The sequence below is a fragment of the Rhinolophus ferrumequinum genome, unplaced genomic scaffold (genome assembly GCF_004115265.2).
Source record: "Rhinolophus ferrumequinum isolate MPI-CBG mRhiFer1 unplaced genomic scaffold, mRhiFer1_v1.p scaffold_84_arrow_ctg1, whole genome shotgun sequence".
Lineage (NCBI taxonomy): Eukaryota > Metazoa > Chordata > Mammalia > Chiroptera > Rhinolophidae > Rhinolophus > Rhinolophus ferrumequinum.
Genome location: NW_022680440.1, coordinates 2538072 through 2560885, shown reverse-complemented (window position 1 = coordinate 2560885; position 22814 = coordinate 2538072). Strand labels below are relative to the sequence as shown.

The window sequence follows — 22814 nt, the reverse complement described above, 5'->3', positions numbered from 1 at the left end:
GAGAAACATCTATTCAGGTCTTCTGCCCATTTTTCAATTGGGTTGTTTTTTTGTTGCTGAGTTGTATGAGTTCCTTATATATTTTGGATATTAGCCCCTTATTGGAGGCGTTGTTTGCAAAAATCTTCTCCCATTGGGTTGGCTGCCTCTTTATTTTGTTGATGGTTTCTTTTGCTGTGCAGAAGCTTTTTGGTTTGACATGATTCCACTCATTTTAGCTTTTACTTACCTTGCCTTTGAAGTCAAATTCATACAATCATCTTTGAACTCAAGGTCCATAAGTTTAGTTCCTATGTTTTTTCTATGCAGTTTATTGTTTCAGGTCTTATAGTTTAGATATTTGACCCATTTTTGAGTTAATTTTAGTATATGGTGACAGAGAGCAGTCCAGTTTCATTCCTTTGCACGTGGCTTTCCAATTCTCCTAGCACCATTTATTGAAGAGGCTGTCTTTTCTCCATTGTTTTTGGCTTCGAAACTTATCTGTCCATATTTATGTGGGTTTATCTCTGGGTTTTCAATTCTATTCCATTTGTCTGTGTGTCTGTTTTTCTGCCAAGAATTTATCTTCAATTTTGAAAGTGATACATTTCCTCAGAAAAAATTATCTGATGCAAACTCAGTATGTGTTCAAAAATTAGTTATCAAAATACAAGATTTTAGTCTAATCTTAATTATTTCATGTTTAATGAAGTTCAGTTGGTGGTAAAGACATTTGTGTTGTTCCCTAAGATTTCTATGATTTTTAATGAAGTCTTCTGATTATTCAGGACATTGACAGAAGTTTTCTTCCTCATGTGAAATCTCTGATGTAGAATGATAGGTTGAACTCTGATAGGTCTTCTTACATTTATTGTATTTACAGCATTTCATCCCATTCTAACAGTGAGTTTCCTAAACTATATACATTTAACCAAGAGACCGAAATCTGTAAAAGCTCAACAGAGTACAAATTTAATTCTGGCTTAAAAAAAGCCAGAGGGGAATTAAAAAATTAGGAGGGAATTCTGATTCAACCAATTATTCAGACTCTAGCTTCTTTAACCTTATATTCTATGTTCAAAACACAGCACACACGTCTTCCATGGAAATTTCTCCATTCCAGTATAACACAGACATGAACAATATAAGGAGACTTTTTAAGGCCACACTTAGCTTAAATGTAATAGTATCGTATTTCACTACTGTACTGGGAAATTCAGACAAGCTATGTGCCTAGCACAAAAACAAATACTTAAAGGAAACAATTTGCCAGTCTATGTGTCATGAGATTCTCCACTGTGTTGTATGAGTTCTTAAAGGACATTCCAGATTCATTACACGCAAAGATTTTGTCTTCTGTGCATTCTGTTGTGATGTGCTCTAAGGGCTGCCTTAGGGACAAAAAATTTCCTGCATTCATTATATGCACAGGGTTTCTCCCGTGTGAATTATCTGATGTGCCCGGAGGGATGAACTGTCTGCAAAAGTTTTCCCACAGTCATTACCTTTATAGGGTTTCTCTCTTGTGTGAATTCTTTGATGGACTATGAGGGCTGCTTTGTAGACAATGGTTTTCCCACATTCATTACATTCATAGGGGTTTTCTCTCCGCTGTGCATTCTGTTGTGGTGTACTCTAAGTGCTGTCTTACGGACAAAAGTTTTCCCACATTCATTACATCCATAGGGTTTCTCTCCTGTGTGAATTCTCTGATGTGCAGTGGCATTTGACTTCCGGGAGAAAGCTTTCCCACATTCAGTACATTCATAGGGTTTCTCTCCTGTGTGAATTCTCTGATGTATTCTGAGTTTTGATTTAAGGGCAAAAGGTTTCCCACATATACTACATTCATAGGGTCTCTCTCCTGTGTGAGTCCTTGTATGTGCTCTAAGGTGTGATATCATGTAAAACGTTTTCCCACAGTCACTACATTCATAGGGTTTCTCCCCTGTGTGACTTCTCTGGTGTACCCTGAAGGCTGAATTGGAGGCAAAAGTTCTCCCACAGTCACTACATTCATAGGGTTTCTCCCCTGTGTGAATTCTCTGATGTGCACTGACATATGACTTCCGGGAGAAAGTTTTCCCACATTCACTACATTCATAGGGTTTCTCTCCTGTGTGAATTCTTTGATGGACTATGAGGGCTGCTTTAAAGACAAAGGTTTTCCCACATTCCTTACATTCATAAGGTTTTTCCCCTTTGTGAATTCTCTCATGTCCACTGAGGTTTGATTTCTGAGAAAAGGTTTTCCCACATTCACTACATTCATAGGGTTTTTCACCTGTATGAATTCTGTGATGTGCACTGAGGTGTGACTTTTGGGAAAAAGTTTTCCCACATTCATTACATTGATAGAGTTTCTCCCCAGTGTGAGTTTTCTGATGTGCTCTGAAGGCTGAATTATACGCAAAAGTCTTCTTACAGTCATGACATTCATATGATTTCTCCCCTGTAGGAATTCTAAGGGTTGAATTACAGGAGCAAGATCTCCCACAGTCATTACACATATAAGGTTTCTGCCCTGTGTGAATTCTCTGCTGTGCAGTAAAGTTTGACTTTTTGGAGAAAGTTTTCCCATACTCATTACACACATTGGATTTTACACCTGTGTGAAATCTCTGGTGTACTCTGAGAGTTGAATTGTGAGGAAAAGGTTTCCCACATTCATTACAGTCATAGGGTTTATTTCCTGTGTGAATTCTCTGATGTTCTTTGAGCTGTGCCATCTTGAAGAATGATTTCCCATATTTATTACTTTGATAGGGTTTCATTTCTGTGTCTGTTGTCTGGTGTACTAAGAGGGCAGGTTTCTTGTATGATTTCCCAGATTCATTGTTATCATAAATTTTCTTCCTTCTGTGAATTGTCAGATGTTCACTGGCATTTGATGTCTGATAGAAAGTTTTCCTACATTCATTACATTCACAGAGATTGACCCCCATATGAGTATCAGGATAGTGAATAGTGTGTAAATTTGAACAAAAGGATTTCCTGCTTTCCTCATATTCACACGTTTTCTCTCCTGAGCAGGTCCTCTGATGCTGAATGAGGTATGCTTTCTCGTAAAAGGATTTCCTGCATTCATTACTTTCTAATGACTTCTCTCCTGGGTCACTTTCCTGATGTACACAGAGAAGTGAGTTTTGATACAAGCATTCCCCATATTTACCACTCTTGTAGACTTTCTCTTTTGTCTGAGTTATCTGATGCATTGTATGGTGTAATTCCTGGGAGAAGTCATTTGCACCTCTATGAAAAACACAGAACTTATCTCCACTTTGTATCTTCTGATGTACTAGATGGGATAAGTTTTGGCTCAAGTTTTCTTCACATTTACTCCTTTCAAAAGCTTGCTGTTTTGTAATTGCTAGCTGAGGTGGAGTGCAGGGTGAATTGCTGTTGAAGTTATTTTCACTTTCATTACATTCATAGTTTGTTGTAACGCTGCTAACTTTATTGAATTCCACAATGGTGGTTTTGTGACACGATCTCCCACATTCATTAATATCAAAGCACTTCTCTCTTGTGCCAGTTCTCATTTGGTTCAACACAGTTGCTTTATCACAGTTTTTCCTAAATTCATCATCCTGATAGGATTCCTCTTCTGTTAGACCACTCTGAGCTGTAACAGAGACAATAGCCTCATTATGTAAAACTTTTCCAAGTTCATTACATTCAAAGGGCTTCTCCATAGTTTCAAATATCTGATGATTTTTCTTTTGACTGAGAGCTTTCATATTTTTACTATATTTGTAAGACTGCTCTCCAGTATGAGTTTTCTCATGTTTAATATCAAGCTGCAACTTTCCACATACATTCATGTAATCAGCCTTCTTTCTTGAACAGTTTCTATCACTAACAATTAATTCAGAAACAAGTGGCAAGTTCATTCTACATGAGTCACACTTACAGGACATTTTTTGTGGAAATTCTGGAGTTATATCCAGATTAACTGGTTTTGCTATAACTTTCTGCTCTTCTTTACTCAATGTTTTGTTGTCACTGACTATTACTTGCCACAAAAGTTTCTCTTGTTTTTCCTGGTTCCTCGTAATGTGGATGTCAACTTTGTAATATCCTAAAATGACAAAAATGGAAAACATCATTTGAATCTTGCATTTCTTATTGAGAGGTGCTTATAGCCATATGTTTTTGTCATGTATTGTCTATAGTCTCTGGTCATGTTTCCAAAATTAATAACTCATGCACTCAGAAAGACAGACACAGTCAGCCCCTCTCTCTCTCTCTACCCTATTCATAATGTCACTTAAAAAAAAGAAAAAAACTGATGTGTCCAGTGCTGGCCAAGATGAAGCAACCCCAGGCCTCCCTCTTTCAAATACAAATCCCTGGGGGAAAAAATTTGAAAAACAAATGAAGATGCTACAAAATGGAAAGAAAGTGGACTCTTGGACATAAGAAATGACATGGATCACAGTTTCAAGATTTTCTTTCTGCTTCCCATATATCTTATATGGAGTGCTCAAGTGGTGGAGAAGCCTGCAATCCAAAGCCAACAATAGGGAGAGACAAAGAGCTCTGAGAAAAGCCTGTTTCTTCTAGCCAAAGATCTGAGAAAAAGCTGGTCTAACATAGTAGAAAATCTTTTTGACAATATCCACCACACTCAAGCCCCCATGCATCCCAAAAAGAAAGAGGGAAAAAAAATAAACACTGTTCTATGCAGTTCTTCCACAGATATAAAGGATTTGTACACACTAGGAAAATTTTCCTTGAGCCAAACCAAGAATTCATAGGAAAGATCATGAAGAATCCTGAGAAATTTCCATTCACAAGACATTCTGGGAAATGGTCACAGCAGCCACTGCCAAAATATTTACCTGGAAACATATTCCTATCTACTCTATGAAATCTGCATGGGCAAGAGAAACAAATCTGTTTGTTTAGGGCACTTGTGGCCATCTTATACCACACTGGAGAATAAAAGCAGGAAAACAAAACACAGAAAAAGAAAAGAGGCAGGAAGATATCACACTATTACAGTATTACAGCACGAAGAGATGAAGCAGCATTTGTAAAAACCATATCCTCAAAACCCAGAAACAATACATTAAAAAGGAGCTGAATTCAGATTATTCTCAAATGCACATGATGCATTCATCAAGACAGACAAATGGAAAACAGTATGGAGGTATCTCAAAAATCTGAAAATGGAACTACCCTATGATCCAGTAATTCCACTTCTAGGTATCTATCCGGAGAAACCCAAAACTTCAATTCAAAAATCTTTATGCACTCCTATGTTTATTGCAGCACTATACACAATAGCTAAGACATGGAAACAACCAAAATGCCCATCAGTAGATGACTGGATTAAGAAACTGTGGTACATTTATACAATGGAGTATTACGCAGCCATAAAGAAGAAAGAAATCTTACTATTTGCAACAACATGGATGGACCTAGAGAACATTATGTTAAGCGAAATAAGTCAGACAGAGAAAGATAAGTACCATATGATCTCACTTATTTGCGGATTCTAAAGAAAAGAATAAGTGAATGAACTAATCAGAAACAGTTTTGGAGACAAAGAGGAAAAACTGAGGGTTGCTAGATGGGCGGGAGGGGTGGGGGGTGGGGGGGAGGGTGAGGGGATTGGAGGGCAGTCGGTGACCACAGGATGGCCACGGGTTTGAAAATTAATCTGGGGAACGTAATTTGGTGGTTACCAGAGGGTAAGGGGGTTGGGGGGTGGGGGATGAGGGTGAGGGGGATCAAATGTATGGTGATGGAAGGGGAGCTGACTCTGGGTGGTGAACACACAGTGTGATTTATGGATGATGTGATACAGAATTGCACACCTGAAATCTATGTAATTTTACTAACAATTGTCACCCCAATAAATTAAAAAAAAATAATAAAAAAAATAAAAAAATAAAAAATAAATAAAAATAAAAATATTTTTACATACAAAAAAATAAACTTTTGATAATTAAAAAAAAAAAGACAGACCACATTCTGTGCTATAAGACAAATCTTTACAACTATAAAGAAATCATATAAAGTGTGATCTCAACCCATAGAGAAATTATACTAGAAATCAGTAATGCCACGTTATATGGAAAAATACAAAATAATTCTAAATTCATACACTTCCAATTAAACCATGGTCAAAGAGGACATCTAATAGAACATTAAGATAATATTTTGAAGTAAATAAAAACAAGACTGTTCAATACATAGAATTTAGCAGCATTCAGTTAAAATAGTACTCAGAGATAAGTTTATATCTTAAAATTTTCACATTAGAAAAGACCTCCAACTAGTTTCCCAAGCTTCCACTTTAAGAAACTACAAATAGAATGTAAAGCTAAAGATAACAAAAGGAAGAAAATGATAAGGACTAGAAAATAAAATTGAAAACAGAGAAAAATCAATCAAGCCAAAGGTTACATATTTGTAAAGACTTAAAAAAAAAGATAAAAATCAACACAGAAAAAATGAGAAAACACATGATCAATATCAGAAATAAAAACAAGAAGGGACAACAGATATTAAAGAGATAATAAAGAATATTATGAAAAACTCTATGCCCATAAATGACAATTCATATGAAATGGACACATTTCCTAAAAATAAAAACTACCAAACTCATTCATGTAGAAAGAAATATCCTAAATAGATCTATTTAAGAAATTGAATATGTAGTCAAAAATATGTAGGTCAAAAAGCAGCTCTAGGACTATATGAGCTAACTAGTGCATTCGACCAAACGTTTAAAGAAGAAATAGTATCAATTTTACATATTAGGTCTGACAATTAAGTTTGCAAACTCATCCTAGAAAAAGTACCACCTCATTGCTGAATATCACTACAGTCACCTTTGAAGTACTCCCCTTGGGAAGCTATGCACTGATGCCAGCGCCTAGTCGACCCATCAAAGCAATTTTGGAACTCTTTTTCTGGAATGGTCATCAGAGTTGTCATTGTATTACCCTTGATGTCCTGAATGTCATCAAAATGTCTTCCTTTTAATACTTCCTTTATCTTTCAGTAAGTCATTGGGAGCCAAATCAGGTGAGTAGGGAGGGTGATCCAGTGCAGGTATTTGTCTGATGGCTAAAAACTCCTTCACAGACAGTGACGTGTGAGCAGGTGCACTGTCATGATGCAAGAGCCATGAATTGTTGGCGAAAAGTTCAGGTCGTCTAACTTTTTAATGCAGCACTTCCATAAAGTAAACTTGGTTAAATGTTTGTTCAGTTGGTACAAATTCATAATGGATAATCCCTCTGACATCGAAAAAGTTTAGCAACATCGTTGCAACAAGTTCACGAACTGAACTGTCAGACGTTGTAATCTCTTTCAGAACATACAAGATATGGGACTATTTCCTAAATGATTGTATAAGGTGTGCATTATCCTAATAGCAAAACCTAAGAAAATTCAGAAAAGAAAAACGTACGTGCCAATATCTCCCATGACATAAATGTAAAAATACTGAAAAACAGTAGTTAAAAGAACAAAGCAATATATAAAAATAATAAATCTGGATCAAGTGGGATTCATCCCAAGAATGCAAAGTGTTCCAATATTCAAAAGTTAATCAATGTAATCCATCATATAAATAGTCTAAAGAATTCAAACCACACAATCCTATAAATTAAGGTAGAAAAATATTTCAATAAATTCAAAATCCATTCATTGACCTAAATAAAAGGAATCTACGAAAAGGCTATAGCTAACATCATACTTAAGAATGAGAGACTGAATCTTAACCCTAAGATTGGGAAAAAAGACAAGGGTGTTTACTCTCAGCACTTCTACTTAAGAGAGTAATGGAAGTTCAAACGAATACAATATGACAAGAATAAAAATGAAAGATACAGAGTAAGTCTACACAGAAAAATCACAAAAAGATCTTTTAAAAAGTTCCTTAACTAGTAACTGTTTTCAGCAAAGGCAAAATACAAAGCCAATATACAGAAGCCAATAACATACAAATATGATCAATGGGAATTTGAAATCAGATAAACATCATAATTTACCTAACACACACACACACACACACACACACACACACACACACACACACACTTGGTATCTCTATGCTGAAAACTACTGACGAAAAAAATCATAATGAAAAAAATAAAAGAAATCCTGAATAAATGGAGAGGTATATGTTATTTATGGATTAGAAGGCCATATATTATTAAGACGTCAATTGTCTTTAATTTGATCTATAGATTCCATGCAATCTCAGCTGAAAGGCCAGCATGCCTTTTTGTAAATATCAAGAAGCTCATTTAAAATTGATACAGACGGAAGTTGGTGGATTCACAGTACCTGATTTCAAGAATTAATTAACAAGCTAGTGTAATGAAGTTAACGTGCTATTGGCATAAGGATATGTTGATGAATAAAAAAGAATAGCGAAGCCACAGAAATGCACAATCTTACACATACAGAATTATATAAAATATATACATATACAGAAATATGCAAATATTCCCATCTGTATTCTAAGATCTTGAAAATGCTGTTTAATGAAAAAATGATATTCTTTTCAATATATAGTGCTAAAATAACTGGATTCCCTCTTCAAAAATTTAAACCAAACATATACCTCACACTTTCTATAAAAATGAATACAAAATAGATCACAATGTATAAAATGTAAAATTTAAAAAATTCTAGGAAAAAAACATAGGAATAATCTGTGTTCCTTTGAGTTCCAATGTTTCTACACAGGACAACAAAACCATGGTCCTTAGAGACAACTGAAGAATTGGACTTTATGAAAGTGGATGTTCAGTTTTAGCCAGCCTTCTCCGAAACCACACCAACAGAAGAAGTTGGGTGCAGTTTCACTACTGCAAGTCAGGAGAGAAGTCCAGGTTCCCCAATAAACCTCTACTGACACCCGGGAGTTGGAGAAGATGCCACTTAAACACCGGGCAGGGGTGAGATCAGGCCCCCAGAAGCCTCCTATTGGCACCCAGTGTTTCATCAGGTGCCAACGTCCCTAAATCATCTTCACTCCTTTCCATCTTTCAGAATCTTAATACACATACACACACACACACACGTATAGATGTACTATATGTACATATGTACAAGTACATATTTAACTGAACTTAGTGGGTGAAGTAGAAGGGAATACATTTATTCCATCTTTCCCTTTTTATAAAAAAGGTTAAGCCTTTTTATATCCTATTAATTCCTTCCCTAAGCACAGTCATGAACACGTTTTCCTTGTCATCATATAGAATATTTCTAGTTTTGCTTTGAAAACTAGGTCATCAAGCCACCTGAATCCAATTGTTTGGTTCTGATCCATAAGGTTCCCTCAGAATTCTTTCCCCACTGCTCTGTGGAGATAGTGCCATGTGTCAAAGACCAATTGCCTATAAAGCACGTTTTATCTTGAGCTTTCTTTTCTGTTTCACTAATTCATTAAAATATCCCACCTCCAGCTGCATATTACATAACTACTCAGAGCTTTACATAAATCCTTGATATGTGGTAGAGCAAGTTCACTCTATTTTATGAATGGGATTTAGTTTGACATTGCATTAAATCTTTACAAATCTATCTCCACTTGAATTTCTTATATAAAAAGTGTTTCTTTTCTTTTGTCTTTGTTAGGGTTACCGAAGATTCACCCATTTTATTATTTTTTATTCTAAGAACATTCTACAATTTCTATGTTTTCCAGTTTATTATTAATTTCACTTTTAAATTCTTCTGCTTTCATTAGTATACTTTTGTTACTGTTCTTCCATTATTAATATAAATACGATATTACAAATTTATCTCTATTCACTAATTTAGCTATATCCTATGGTTTCTAATGCACATATTTATTTATACTATATTATAAATGTCATGAAATTTTGGAATTGATTTCCTTTGTCATACATTGTTTAAAAGATAATTTTTTTAGATTTCCATATAGAAAGAGTTTTTTGTTTACTCATTTTATCATTAATTACTACATTTTATCAAACTGTTGAGACAATATTATTTGTAGTGATTCTAATTTGTTGGGTTTATTGCTTTCTTTTTAGACTAAAGCTATATTTTCACAATCTTATTATTCCATGAAATTTTAAAAGCTTGTTCTTTGATTTCAGCATACACATATACAAATATGTTTCACTTTAATACAAATATTGAGACAGGTTAGTTAGTATGACGTCAGGCAGTCAGGAATTCCCTGGTAGAATGGACAAGCACAGTCATATCTTCAAGGCTGTAGCCCTGAGAAACATCATTAGCACAGGACAGCTGGTTCAGTTCAAAAAGTCCTGGTTTGTTTCAAAAAGCCTTCTCAAAAGCCTCCTCAAGGTTGAGAATTTGATAAAAATATACCAGTAGGCGTCAGCTTTTCTCCTGAGATACAGAAAAAAAAAGTACAAAAACAAAAGCCTTTGCTTTAGCTGTGGGCATCCCAGTTTCAGGTACCCCCTCCCATTTGGGAGCTGTAACTCTTTGCTTTAACAAACTATCCTTTTCTGCATTGCCTCTCTGGTCTGTGCTTCCACTCTTCGGATACGATCCCAGAGTACACACAGAAATATCCTACAACATTTGGGAGCTCCTCCGGGATACGAAGGAGAGGTAAGCACAGTGTTTCTGCTACCACTTGCCTGGCTTCAGGCTCCTATTTACTGATTCTCTCTCTCAACAAAATTAGGCCTCCGTCAGCCACTTAAAAGAGATAGCGCGGCTGCCAATATATAAGACCTGGAGAACAGGCTTGCAGAAGGGCTCTGGTCAATCCCGTCCGGTGCTGAGCTGGAGGAATGCTGGCCTTAGTCCAACTGCCTTTTCTCTTGCCTTCTCTTGTAAAGGGGGGGGAGACAGCACGAGGTTGGGGTGAATGACCCTTGGCAGTCATTGAAGAGCTCTTGCCATGGTTACTCTGCAGTGCATCCCGAAGACTCCCTAGGTCTTCTCCCAGCCCGACTGCCCGGTAAGATGCCATTTGGAGGCTCTCCCACCCCCTCTCTGCTACATTCTCCTATTCCTCTGCTGCCTTTTTTTTCCTTTCTGCGAGGAGGCCGAATACCGACACGTGGCCAGGATTGTCGGCCTTTGCAGACAACTGAGGGGCTCTGGCCACAGCTACTCTGAGGTGGGTCCCAAAGGTCTCATAGGTCTCTTCCTAGCCCAACTGCCCATAAAGGTGCCAGTTGAATGACTCCTCCCATCTATATTGTTCTTTTCATTCTGTCACTATCTCTCCTCAGCTCTTGAAACACTGCTCCAGGGTCTCTTCCCTGTGAGACCTCCTCAACATTCTCCACCAGCCTCAAGACATCTTAAGGTACGAACATGGACCTCTGTCTTTATAGGACATCCCTTGTTACTCAGGACAAAATTTACTGGCATCTGGCATTCATAGCATCCTATTGGTAACTCCTCCAAGTTTTTTAAGTGCAAATGGAGGTGTCCTGACATTCACACCCAACATCTGTTGTTTTTGTGACTTTCTCACCTGTTGCCCATTGTCCAATAACTGTTTAGCGGCCCAAGTCCATCGAGGACACCACCCTGGGGTCCCGAATATCTCGCCACGTTCGTTTTGCACCTTGATTTTTGCGAACCATCAAGCAAACTCCTTGGGGAAAACTGAGTATTCCGGAGTCGCTTTTCCTTAAGGAAGCTGCCCTGTCCGAAGCCTTTTGGGGCTTCTGATACCTCTTTCTGTCCCCCCTCACATATTGGACAACATGGCCTCCCTCTACATCCTTTCATTCAAGCAACATATCTTCTTTACAGAAGGTCCTAGATGGACTTGAGCATATACTCCCTCCTTAACCACTTCTATTTGGAAGGCCATCATTACATTGATCGTGCCATCAATTTTCGAGATGCCCAGAGATGGGCCATACACCCCTCTACTTTGAAACACTGCATTGTCGGCCACTACCTTATTTGGTCTGTAGGCAGTCGGCACCAGACATTCAGGCAAGGATAGTCCCAGATTTGGGCAGGCACTCACTGTGGACATGGTTTGGGCAGTCTCGTTAAGCATGACTAACCCTGGTACGCCGTCTCCTCACATGCCTTGGAACCAGTCATGTGGTTTCCTTGACCCAGGCTCTAGAGGACACTCTCGATAGATTGTTGTGAGATGAACTGCAATGAGATGCCTTTCTTTTCTCCCTCCCTTCCAGATGGGCAATCAGCCCTAATGCACCTTCACCCCCTGAATTGCATCTTGAAACATTGGGACAAATTTCACCCTCAGACTCTGAAGAAGCGGTACCTGGTCTTCTTTTGTTCTAAGGTTTGGCCTTAATACAAATTAGAAGATGGGGAGACTTGGCCTTCGGAGGGAAGTACTAACATACAATACTATCGTGCAGCTAGATCTGTTTTGCAGACAGGAAGACAAATGATCAGAAGTTCCATATGTTCAGGTTTTTTTGCTCTAAGGGACAACTCAGACTTCTGCCAAAAGTGTACGTTTGATCCAGCTCTTTTGGCTGTGATTTCTTGTCCCCCTCCTCTAAAGGAGACCCATTCAAAGGAAATTCCAACCAGACCCTCCTCTCCAGAGGAGGTCCCCTCAGTAGACACCCAGGCAGAGGACTGTCCCAAGACTCTATACATTGCCCTTCGTCCTGAGCCGGCTCCTGCTCCAGCTCCCTCTCATTGCCCTCCTATACAGGACTTGCTATACAAAAGCACCCCTAGCTGGGAACAAATCTCCTTCCCGGAAGTACAGCAGATGCCAGGAGAATTTGGGCCTGTCAGGGTTCAAGTCCCTTTCTGTCTACAGGATCTCAGACAAATAAAGGGAGATCTAGGGAAGTTTTCAGATGACCCTGATAAATATATACAAGTTTTCTAAAACTTAATCCAGGTCTTTGACCTCCCTTGGAAAGATGCCATGTTACTCTTAAATCAAATTCTTACTAGTTCTGAGAAACACGCTGCCAAAAAGTTTGGAGATGATCAGTTCCTAGCATATCATGATCAACAGGCAGAAGGGGACCCCATTCGGGAGCCCTTCCCTACAGGGAAGCCAGCAGTACCCGCTAACAATCCACACTGGGATCAGCCATGGCTGAGACAGCCATGGGAAATTGGCAGAAAAGGCATTTTCGGGCATGCATTTTAGAGGGACTAAGGAGAACAAGGACCAAAACAATCAATTATTCAAAGCTGTCTATTATCAGCCAGAATTCGGAAGAAAATCCCTCAGTCTTTTTAGAAAGGCTCAGAGAGGCCTTAATTAAATACACTCCTATAAGGCAAGACTCCTTCGAAGAGGAAATTCTTCCAAAAGACAAATTTATAACTCTGGCTGCCCTAGATATCCGCAGAAAATTACAAAAATTGGCTATTGATCCCGAAGGCACCTTGGACCAAGTACTCAAGGTAGCCAACACCGGCGTTTACGATCAGGACAAGGAAAAGGCCCAGAATATGAAGAAGAAAATAAGAAAAAAGGTGGAAGTATTGGTGGCTGCCTTACAGGCTACAGCCCAACAGGGGACCCAGGGGAAATCCTGCTGCCACTGCTGCAGGAAGTCTGAACACTGGAGAAAGGAATGTCCACAGCAACTGGAACCGACCCGGAGACCTCCACGGCCCTGTACCATCTGTAAAAGACCTCCCCAGAGGTCCCCACCCCCGAGGCCAGCCTCGGCCAGTCAGACTCCCACACGGGACTGAGGGGATCTGGGGCTTCTAACGATGGCTCCTTCATCCCATCTAATCATTGGGACTCACGAGCCTTGGGTAATCCTAGAAATAGAAGGAAAATCTATTGATTTCCTTCTACAACAGGAGCCACTTTCTCCGTCCTCCTCTCCAACCCAGGGACCCTCTCCAATCAACATGTTACTGTTCTCAGAGTAATGGGCAAGCCAATTACTAAATAGTTTTCCCAGCCCTTAGGCTGCATATGCGGTGATCTAATGTTCTCCCATTCTTTCTTAATCATGCCAGAAAGCCGTACCCAACTATTAGGAAGAGACATTATGACTGAGATGGGAACTGTTGTTCTCCTAGCCCTTGGAAATATTCCTAGCTGCCTCCCGGTTGTAGAAGCTGACATCAACCCTGAAGTTTGGGCCACACAGGGGATAAGCAGTCGCGCCTTAATGGCCACCCCAGTCCACATCCATCTTAAGGACCCCACCCTATTTCCTTGCCAGGAACAATACCCTCTAAAACCTGAGGCAAAGAAAGGACTAACACCAATCATTAACAATCTCAAACGACAAGGCCTTCTTAAAGAATGCAGTAGTCTTTGCAATACGCCCATCTTAGGAATTCCCAAACCAAATGGGAAGTGGAGACTAGTCCAAGACCTCTGGGCCATCAACGAGGCAGTTATTCCTATACACCCTGTAGTTCCAAATCCTTATACTCTCTTAGCCCAAATACCTGAGACTGCCAGATGATTCACAGTTTTAGATTTAAAGGATGCCTTTTTCTGCTTACCGGTACATCCTGACTCACAATATCTCTTTGACTCTGAGGACCCTGGAAGCCAGCCTTTACAGCTTACCTGGACAGTATTGCCCCAAGGGTTTAGAGATAGTCCCCACATATTTGGACAGGCTCTCTCTAAGGAGCTGTCAGAATTTTCTTATGACAGTTATATACTCTTACAATATGTTGATGATCTCCTATTGTGTGCTCCATCTGAGGACCTCATCAGCTGAGGCACCACCGCCTCATTTTATAGCCTCCAAAGGCTACAAGATTTCCAAGGCCAAGGCCAAATGTGTCAAACTTCTGTCAAACACCTGGACTAATTATCTCCGAAGGGGCTAGGGCCCTGGGAGAAGATCCGTCCCATCTCCATTTATCCACTACCTAAGACCCTTAAACAACTAAGGGGTTTCTTAGGCATCACAGGCTTCTGCCGCCTATGGATCCTGGGATACGAAATATGGAGAAATTGCCCACCCTCTCTATCAGTTAATTAGAGATACTCAGGCTGCAAATACCCACCTGTTACTTTGGAGCCCAGAGGCAAAACAGATTTTCAGCCTTTCAAAACAGGCATTATTAAGGGTGCTGACCTTAAGCATTCCCACAGGAAAAATCCTTTCACCTATAGATAACGGAGAGAAAAGGAATGGCTTTAGGAGTCCTGACGCAACCCAGGGGACCCTCACAACAACCAGTGGGCTATCTAACTAAGGAAGTAGATCTTGCAGCACTTGTTTCCGGGCCATAGTGGCGGCTGCTCTCCTAGTTCCCAAAGCCATCAAGCTCACAATGAGACAAGACTTAACTGTTTTCGCCCCACACCACATCCAAGGGCTGTTAAATGCTGATAATAGTCACTAGTTCACAGATAGCCACCTTTGGCAGTATCAGGCTCTCTTATTAGAGGGTCATGTAATCCAAATATGGACCGGCTCCACCCTTAATCTAGCCACACTCTTCCCTGAGACAGAAGAAGAATTAACTCGTAACTGCCAACAAGTTTTAATGCAAACCTATGCTGCTAGAGCAGATTTACAAGAAACACCCCTAGACAACCCAGACTGGACGCCCTTCACTGATGAGAGCTCTTTTATAGAAAATGCCATACGAAAGGCTGGATATGCTGTGGTTACTCTACATGATACCTTAGAAAATACAAGCCTTCCCTCTAGGGCCAGCGCACAATTTGCTGAGCTAATAGCTCTCACCCGAGCACTGGAGCTAAGTAAAGGAAAGAGAGCCAATACTGTTTCAAAATATGCCTTTTTAGTATTAAATGCCCATGGAAGCATTTGGAAAGAAAGATGCTGCCTAACAGGCACCGGGTCATCCATCAAATATCACCAGGAGATCAACCGACTACTATAGGCAGTACATTCTCCTTGGGAAATAGCAATCATACACTGCAAGGGACACCAAAAAAGAAGTGATGAGATTTCTGAAGGCAATAGATTAGCAGGCCAAACAGCTAAAAATGCTGCCGAAATGGGTCTTAATCCTATACTAGCTCCTCTAGCTTGGGATGGATCCATAACTCAAATTAAGCCCCAATATACTCAAAAGGAACAAGATTGGGTCAAAACAAGGGGCCACACTGCCCAACCCATGGGTTGGTTACAAGGGGAGGATGGTCGTTTATACTCCCCAGCAGCCAATCAATGGAAAAATTCTTAACACCCTCCACCAAACCTTCCACCTGGGAAAATTTTCCAAAGACCCAAAGATTATTCATAGGAAAAGATCTTCAAAAGACTATACAACATATTCTTACATCTTGTGAAGTCTGCCATAAAAATAACCCTTGAACACATCCTCAGACACCCATAGGGGTGCAAAGACAAGGCAAATGCCCAGCGGAAGATTGGCAGTTAACTTCACCCAAATGCCCAAAGCCAAGGGGTATAAATATCTCCTAGTGTGGGTAGACCTTCACCCACCGAGTTGAAGCCTTTCTTTGTAGGACAGAAAAGGCGATGATGTAGTCAAGGTCTTAATCTTGGAAATTATACCTAGATTTGGCCTCCCAGGTCTCTCCCAAGTAACAATGGGCCTTCTTTCAAGTCTTCAGTCACCGAGGGTGTTTCCAAAGCCCTGCAGATATACTATCACCTTTATTGTTGTGGATTGAAGGCCACAATCCTCAGGCAAGGTAGAAAAGACCAATGACATCATCAAAAATCATCTCCAAAAGCTATCACAAAAAACTAGTCAAAATTGGATAGCTTTACTTCCTACAGCTTTCTTCACATTCGAAATACCCCAATTAAATGTGGTCTAGGCCCTTTTGAAATGTTATATGGACGACCTTTCTTAACCAATGACCTCCTAATCGATCGTGAGACTATAGAATTAACCCAACATATAACCTCTCTAGCACAATTTCAACAGGCCATCCAACAATTGTCAAAAGCCCAACCCCGAACAGGTCAAAAACCCCTATTTAACCCTGGGGATGAAGTTCTTATTAAATCTCTCCCTTCTTTGTCTTCAACACTAGATCCAGTGTGGAAGGGACCCTATACTGTGATTCTCTCTAGCCTCACAACAATAAAAGTCCCAGAATTTGACTCTTGGATCCACCACTCTTGAGTCAAGCCCTGGACAAACACACCCCCATAAAAGAAAAGAAAAAGACAAAAGTCCTAAATATTCCAGCCAACCCCTAGAGGACCTAAAACTTCTATGTCGTACAGATAAGTACTCAGATGATAAAATTTAACTAAAAAGAACACACTGTGGGATTCAGTTTTCTAGTTAGTTGTGCTGTTCTAGATCCGGCCCCCGCTTCATGTCATTATCTATCCTGGGCGGGTCTAGGATTAGGAGTAGCCTGCATTTTTTCCCTAGGCTACATTCTAATCGGCCTCTGGAAATTCCCTGAAGACTACCGTACTAGCACCTCCCATAGGCTTAGAATATACGAACTACTCAACAGAGCCATTCAGTTGAAATGTATTATTATCAAGTTTTGCTCTTTTTAATAGTTTTCCAAAAGGGAGTTCAAGATAGTCCCATGCCCTTTCAAAAAAAATGAAAACATATGGGTTTACTTAGCCAAACATATGATGAACGTATCAGACTTTTGTCTCACTGCAGGAACCTATGTAGAACAAACTTTCACTTCCTGTCTGGTGGGGTATCTTTCAGTTTATTGACAAGCCCATATCCTATTCTGATATCTATAATTGGAGTCCCATCAGTACCCAAAAGGATATGAGCATGTTTTCCTTCCAGGTAAGAGCTGTAACTCCAGCTGATCAATGTGTTAATTTCACCGGCTGCTACGACCAGTGCTTTACTCTTTCAGGCGGTAACAATTTGAACTGTAGCTCTACCACTTCTATGAGTTATGCTAATGCACATGTCAAATTACTGGCTGGATGGTTTCTCATTTGTGGGAAGATAGCCTACTCTTACGTCGCAGGGGACCCTGCTGTCTCGGAAGATTAACTGTCTTTTTACCCCAAAAGCCTCATCAGGTTAGACCTCGCAGAGAACTTACTTTGGACTCCAGCTGTAACAGTGATATACATTTATTCAGCCTGGCTGAATATGCATCCTTCTCTCTTTTAGTAGTACCCACTATGACCGTTGCCTTAAATGTTGAGATTAGTCACATAGCTTGCTCAATGGCAAAGGCCCTAAATGCTACTTCACAGGCTATCTATGCCATGGGACAAGAGTTAGGACAGGTCAGAGAAGCAGTTCTTGAAAACAGAGCTGCCATAGATTGCCTACTCCTCAAACACAACCAAGGATGTGAAAATTTTAAAGGATTATGCTGTTTCAATCTCTCTGATAATTCAGTTAATTGAAAATAAAGTTCAACAAATTCATGACATAGTTTCCAATATTAAACAAAAAACAGGATTCTTTGGCTTGGATTTTTCCTTCCTTATTTCCTGGCTACCTAGTTTAGTGGGATTTACAGAAACTTTCCTCATTTTTCTTTTATTCATTATTATCGGGATTACTGCATGCTGTTGCCTACAATGAGTCTCAGCTTGCAGACTACCCACTGGCTGGCTACGATGGCCCACAAGACAATATCCTCACCTGTACTCATTCATCTACAGGGGACCCTTAGATAGACCTCTGGACAAGCCCTAGCTGCCGGTCTCTCTACGCCCCTCCTCTGCCTGAAGTAGCCAGAGCAGTCATCGCCCTTATTCCTAATGGCAGTTAGGGTTTCATCTTCACAGGGGGGATTGAGACAGGTTAGTTAGTATGACGTCAGGCAGTCAGGAATTCCCTGGTAGAATGGACAAGCACAGTCATATCTTCAAGGCCGTAGCCGTGAGATACATCATTAGAACAGGACAGCTGGTTTGTTTCAAAAAGTCCTGTTCAAAAAAATACTGGTTTCAAAAAGCCTCCTCAAGGCTGAGAATTTGATAAAAATGTACCAGTAGGCATCAGCTTTTCTCCTTAGATACAGAAAAAAAAAGTATAAAAACAAAAGCCTTTGCTTTAGCTGTGGGCATCCCAGTTTCAGGTACCCCCTCCCATTTGGGAGCTGTAACTCTTTTCTTTAATAAACTATCCTGTTCTGCATTGCCTCTCTGGCCTGTGCTTCTATTCTTCGGTTCCGTGAGACCACGATCCCAGCGTACACATACACACAGAAATATTCTACATCAATATCATTCATATCCTCTATGAATATACTTATTTAACATCCACAGCACTTCTTCTTTCATCAGATGAGGCACAGCAGGTACTGAAATAACTTCATTAAACATCGTTTCGTGACAACGTGGATGAGAACAAAATAATCAATTCCCAGACAGGGTCATTGTCTGCTGAGTTGGCATGTTCTCCCCATCTCTGCGTGGGGTTTTTCCGGGTACACTGGTTTCGTCTCACACCCCAAGATGTGCATTTTTTATGAACTGGCGTGTCTCCACTGCCCCCAGTCTGACTGAGTGTGGTATATGTTATGTACCCTATGATGGAATGGTGTCCTGTCCACGATGGGTCCCCACCTTCAGCCCTGAGCTGCTGGGATAGGCTCTGGCCACCTACCAAGGTAAACTCGCATAAGCGGGTAGGAAAATAAAGTCAGTTTTCAAGAACCTATTGACGCTAATGGAAGACTTACTGTCTATTAAGATCTCCTAATTCAAGTGAACTTTTAAGTTCTTAGAAATCCATTACTTTGTGTTTTATGAATGTTAACATCACATTGTTTGGTGCAGTCTCTCAACTGCTTGTGGGTTCACGTTAACCTGTGCTACTGTGCTAGCGGCCTTCTTTAAGTTAACGAATACATTGCCAAAATTCAAACCTGAACGATAACAGAACACTAAATCCTAAATTGTTTTATTTTTAGTGACTTAATAACGCTATCATTTTTTTATTACAGTCTTTCTAAGATACTTCTTTGGCGATATCCTTTTTAGCTAATAAGTATGAACCAATCATTTATATTTAGTGACTGTGAAATATGCTTCATCTAACTTACATCAATCTTTGTTACCCTGTTTAAATGGTTTCACAACAAAAAGTTTCAATGAGAACACTTATTTAAGATGATTTTACTTTTTGCTCGAGGAATTATACTGAAACTATAAATTCCTGGAATTGTTTTATTAGTTTAGACAAAGGCCAATAAGCACATGAAAAGATGTGTAACTTCATCAGTGATCAGGAAAATTGTTATGGACTAAACTGTGTCTTCTGCAAACTTTTATTTTGAAGCCCTAACCCCCAATGGAACTGTATTTGGAGATAAACCTTTGGGGAGGTAATAAAGGTTAAATGAGGTAATAAAGGTGGGGCCCTAATTCTATACAACCCGAGTCCTTATAAAAACAGGAAGAGACATCACAACTCTTCCTCTCTCCATGCGTGCGCAGAAGAAAGGCCATCTGAGGACATGGTGAGCCAGGAAAAGAGGCCTCCCCAGAGATCAACCAGTCTGGTCCCTTGATATTGGACTTTCAGCCTCCAGAACCAAGAGAAATAAATTTCTGTTACTTATGCCAACCAGGGTACAGCATTGTGTTATGCCAGCTTTTCTGACTAATACAGAAAAGCAAATCAAAACCTCAGTGATATAGCACTTCACATCCACTCACATGGCTATAATCAAAACGTCAGAGGGCAGCTGGATGGCTCAGTTGGTTAGAGTGCGAGCTCTCAACAACAAGGTTGCCGGTTCAATTCCCACATGGGATGGTGGGCTGCGCCGCTTGCAACTAAAGATTGAAAACGGAACTGGACTTGGAGCTGAGCTGCGCCCTCCACAACTAGATTGAAGGACAACGACTTGGAGCTGATGCACCCTGGAGAAATACGCTGTTCCCCAAAATTCCCAATAGAAAATTTAAAAACAACAACAACAACAAAATTGTTAGATAATAAGTGCTGGTGAAGAGTGGAGGAATTGGAACCCTCGTGTCCTGTCATTAGGAATGTGAAATGGTACAGCTCAGGAAAACAGAGTTCCACAGTTACCATAGAAACAAGTAATTCCACTCCTAGCTGGGACCTCAAGGGAAACAAAAGCAATGCCATGGAAAAACCTGAAATGAATGATTATATCAGCATTACTCAATAATAGCCAAAAGGTGGAATCCCAAAGGTCCAATGACTGATGAATGGACATACAAATGATGTAATATCCAGACAATGAAATATTATTTTGCAATTAAAACGATGGAGTACTAATGAATCCTATAATACGAACTTTGTGATGCAAAGCGAAAGAAACCAATCACAAAAGAACACATAGTGTGTAATCCCACTTATATGTAATGTCCAGAATTGCCAAATCTATAGAGACAGAAAGATCAATGGTTGCTAGGGCTGGAGGGGACAGGACACAGCTAAAGGGTATGGGTTGTCTCTCTGAGGTGAAGAAAACTGACTGTAGTGATGTTTACATATATATATATATATATATATATATATATATATATATGTATATGAATATATTAAAAGCCAGTGAACTGTACACCTTAAATGGGTGAATTGTGTGATATGCGAATTACATCTCAATAAAGCTGTTTAAAAAGAAAATCACTGTCAGAGCGTTTCCCTTTAAGGTCTACCCCTGGAGATTCCTTCTGTCCGTGCTCACTCACCTGGGTACCTCTGGTTTAGGAATTCTTCCCCTAAGGACCAGGGCTCTTCCTCTTGCTCCAACTTGAAGATCACCTGGGGTTTGGTAATGCAATACCCTGTGAACGCAATAATTGAGGGGATATGTAGACCCGATCCATGGGCTTTCTAGTTTCTGATTATGGAGAAAGATGCAGCACCAACAGGAAAATGAAAGCATCCATTTGCTCCTTTCAATGGGAAAGTAATAACACAGACGTTGTTTCTGTGTCTCCAGAGGTTTCAGTTACCTAGGCCTCTTAATCAAAAGCCTGAATGACACTAATCTCTAGGTGTATGTGATTTGATAATTTTAAAAAAAGGAATTGTATTCCAGAGGGAGTCAGGTGGTAAGGTCTGCTCACCCACGGAGACCAGGTGGCTGTAGTTCTCCAGCATCACATCTCTGTAGAGGGCCCTCTGAGCAGGGCCCAGGTACGGCCACTCCTCCTGGGTGAACTCCACAGTCACGTCTTCGAATGACAGGGATCCCTGTGATAACACACATTGTTCAAAAGTTCAGAATTAGGTGACAGAGCAAATAACTTTGAGAACTACTATTTTCCTGTTTACACTTAGGCTCCAAAACAAATACATATAAAAGCATTTCTGTTTTTTACTTAATTTGTCTTGAACTTTGGAGTTACTCAATTAGTTAAAAAGCTTTTTTTTTTTAATTTTTTATTTTTATTAAAGCTTATTGGGGTGAAAATTGTTAGTAAAGTTACATAGATTTCAGGTGTACAATTCTGTATTACATCATCTATAAATCCCATTGTGTGTTCACTACCCAGAGTCAGTTCTCCTTCCATCACCATATATTTGATCCCCTTTACCCTCTTCTACCACCCCCTCCCCGCTTACCCTCTGATAACCATTAAACTATTGTCTGTGTCTGAGTTTTTGTTTCTCATTTGTTTGTCTTGTTCTTTTGTTGTTTTTGGTTTATACACCACATATCGGTGAAATCATATGGTTCTCTGCTTTTTCTGTCTGACTTATTTCGCTTAGCATTATAATCTCAAGATACATTCATGTTGTCACAAATGGTCCTATTTCATCTTTTCTTATCACCGAACAGTATTCCATTGTGTATATATACCACAATTTCTTTATCCATTCATCTATTGAAGGACATTCTGGTTGTTTCTATGTCTTGGCCACTGTAAATAAAGCTGCAATAAACACTGGAACACACGTGTCTTTATGTATAAATGTTTTCAGATTTTTTGGGTAGATACCCAGGAGAGGGATTGCTGGGTCATACCATAATTCTATTCGTAATTTTTTGAGGAACCTCC

At 39.7% G+C, this 22814-nt stretch overlaps 1 protein-coding gene across 1 annotated transcript in view; it reads right to left on the bottom strand.

Annotated features, from left to right (window-relative positions):
• Window positions 1-440: 440 nt before the first annotated feature.
• The window catches only part of LOC117020100 (zinc finger protein 658-like), a 35260-nt gene continuing 12886 nt past the window's right edge, over window positions 441-22814 (bottom strand). Inside the window, 5 exon segments of the mRNA XM_033102343.1 lie at window positions 441-1581; window positions 1584-3607; window positions 3896-4063; window positions 21498-21593; window positions 21879-22005. Of these exon segments, the coding sequence (XP_032958234.1) occupies window positions 1402-1581; window positions 1584-3607; window positions 3896-4063; window positions 21498-21593; window positions 21879-22005 (2595 nt within the window). The 3' untranslated portion in view covers window positions 441-1401.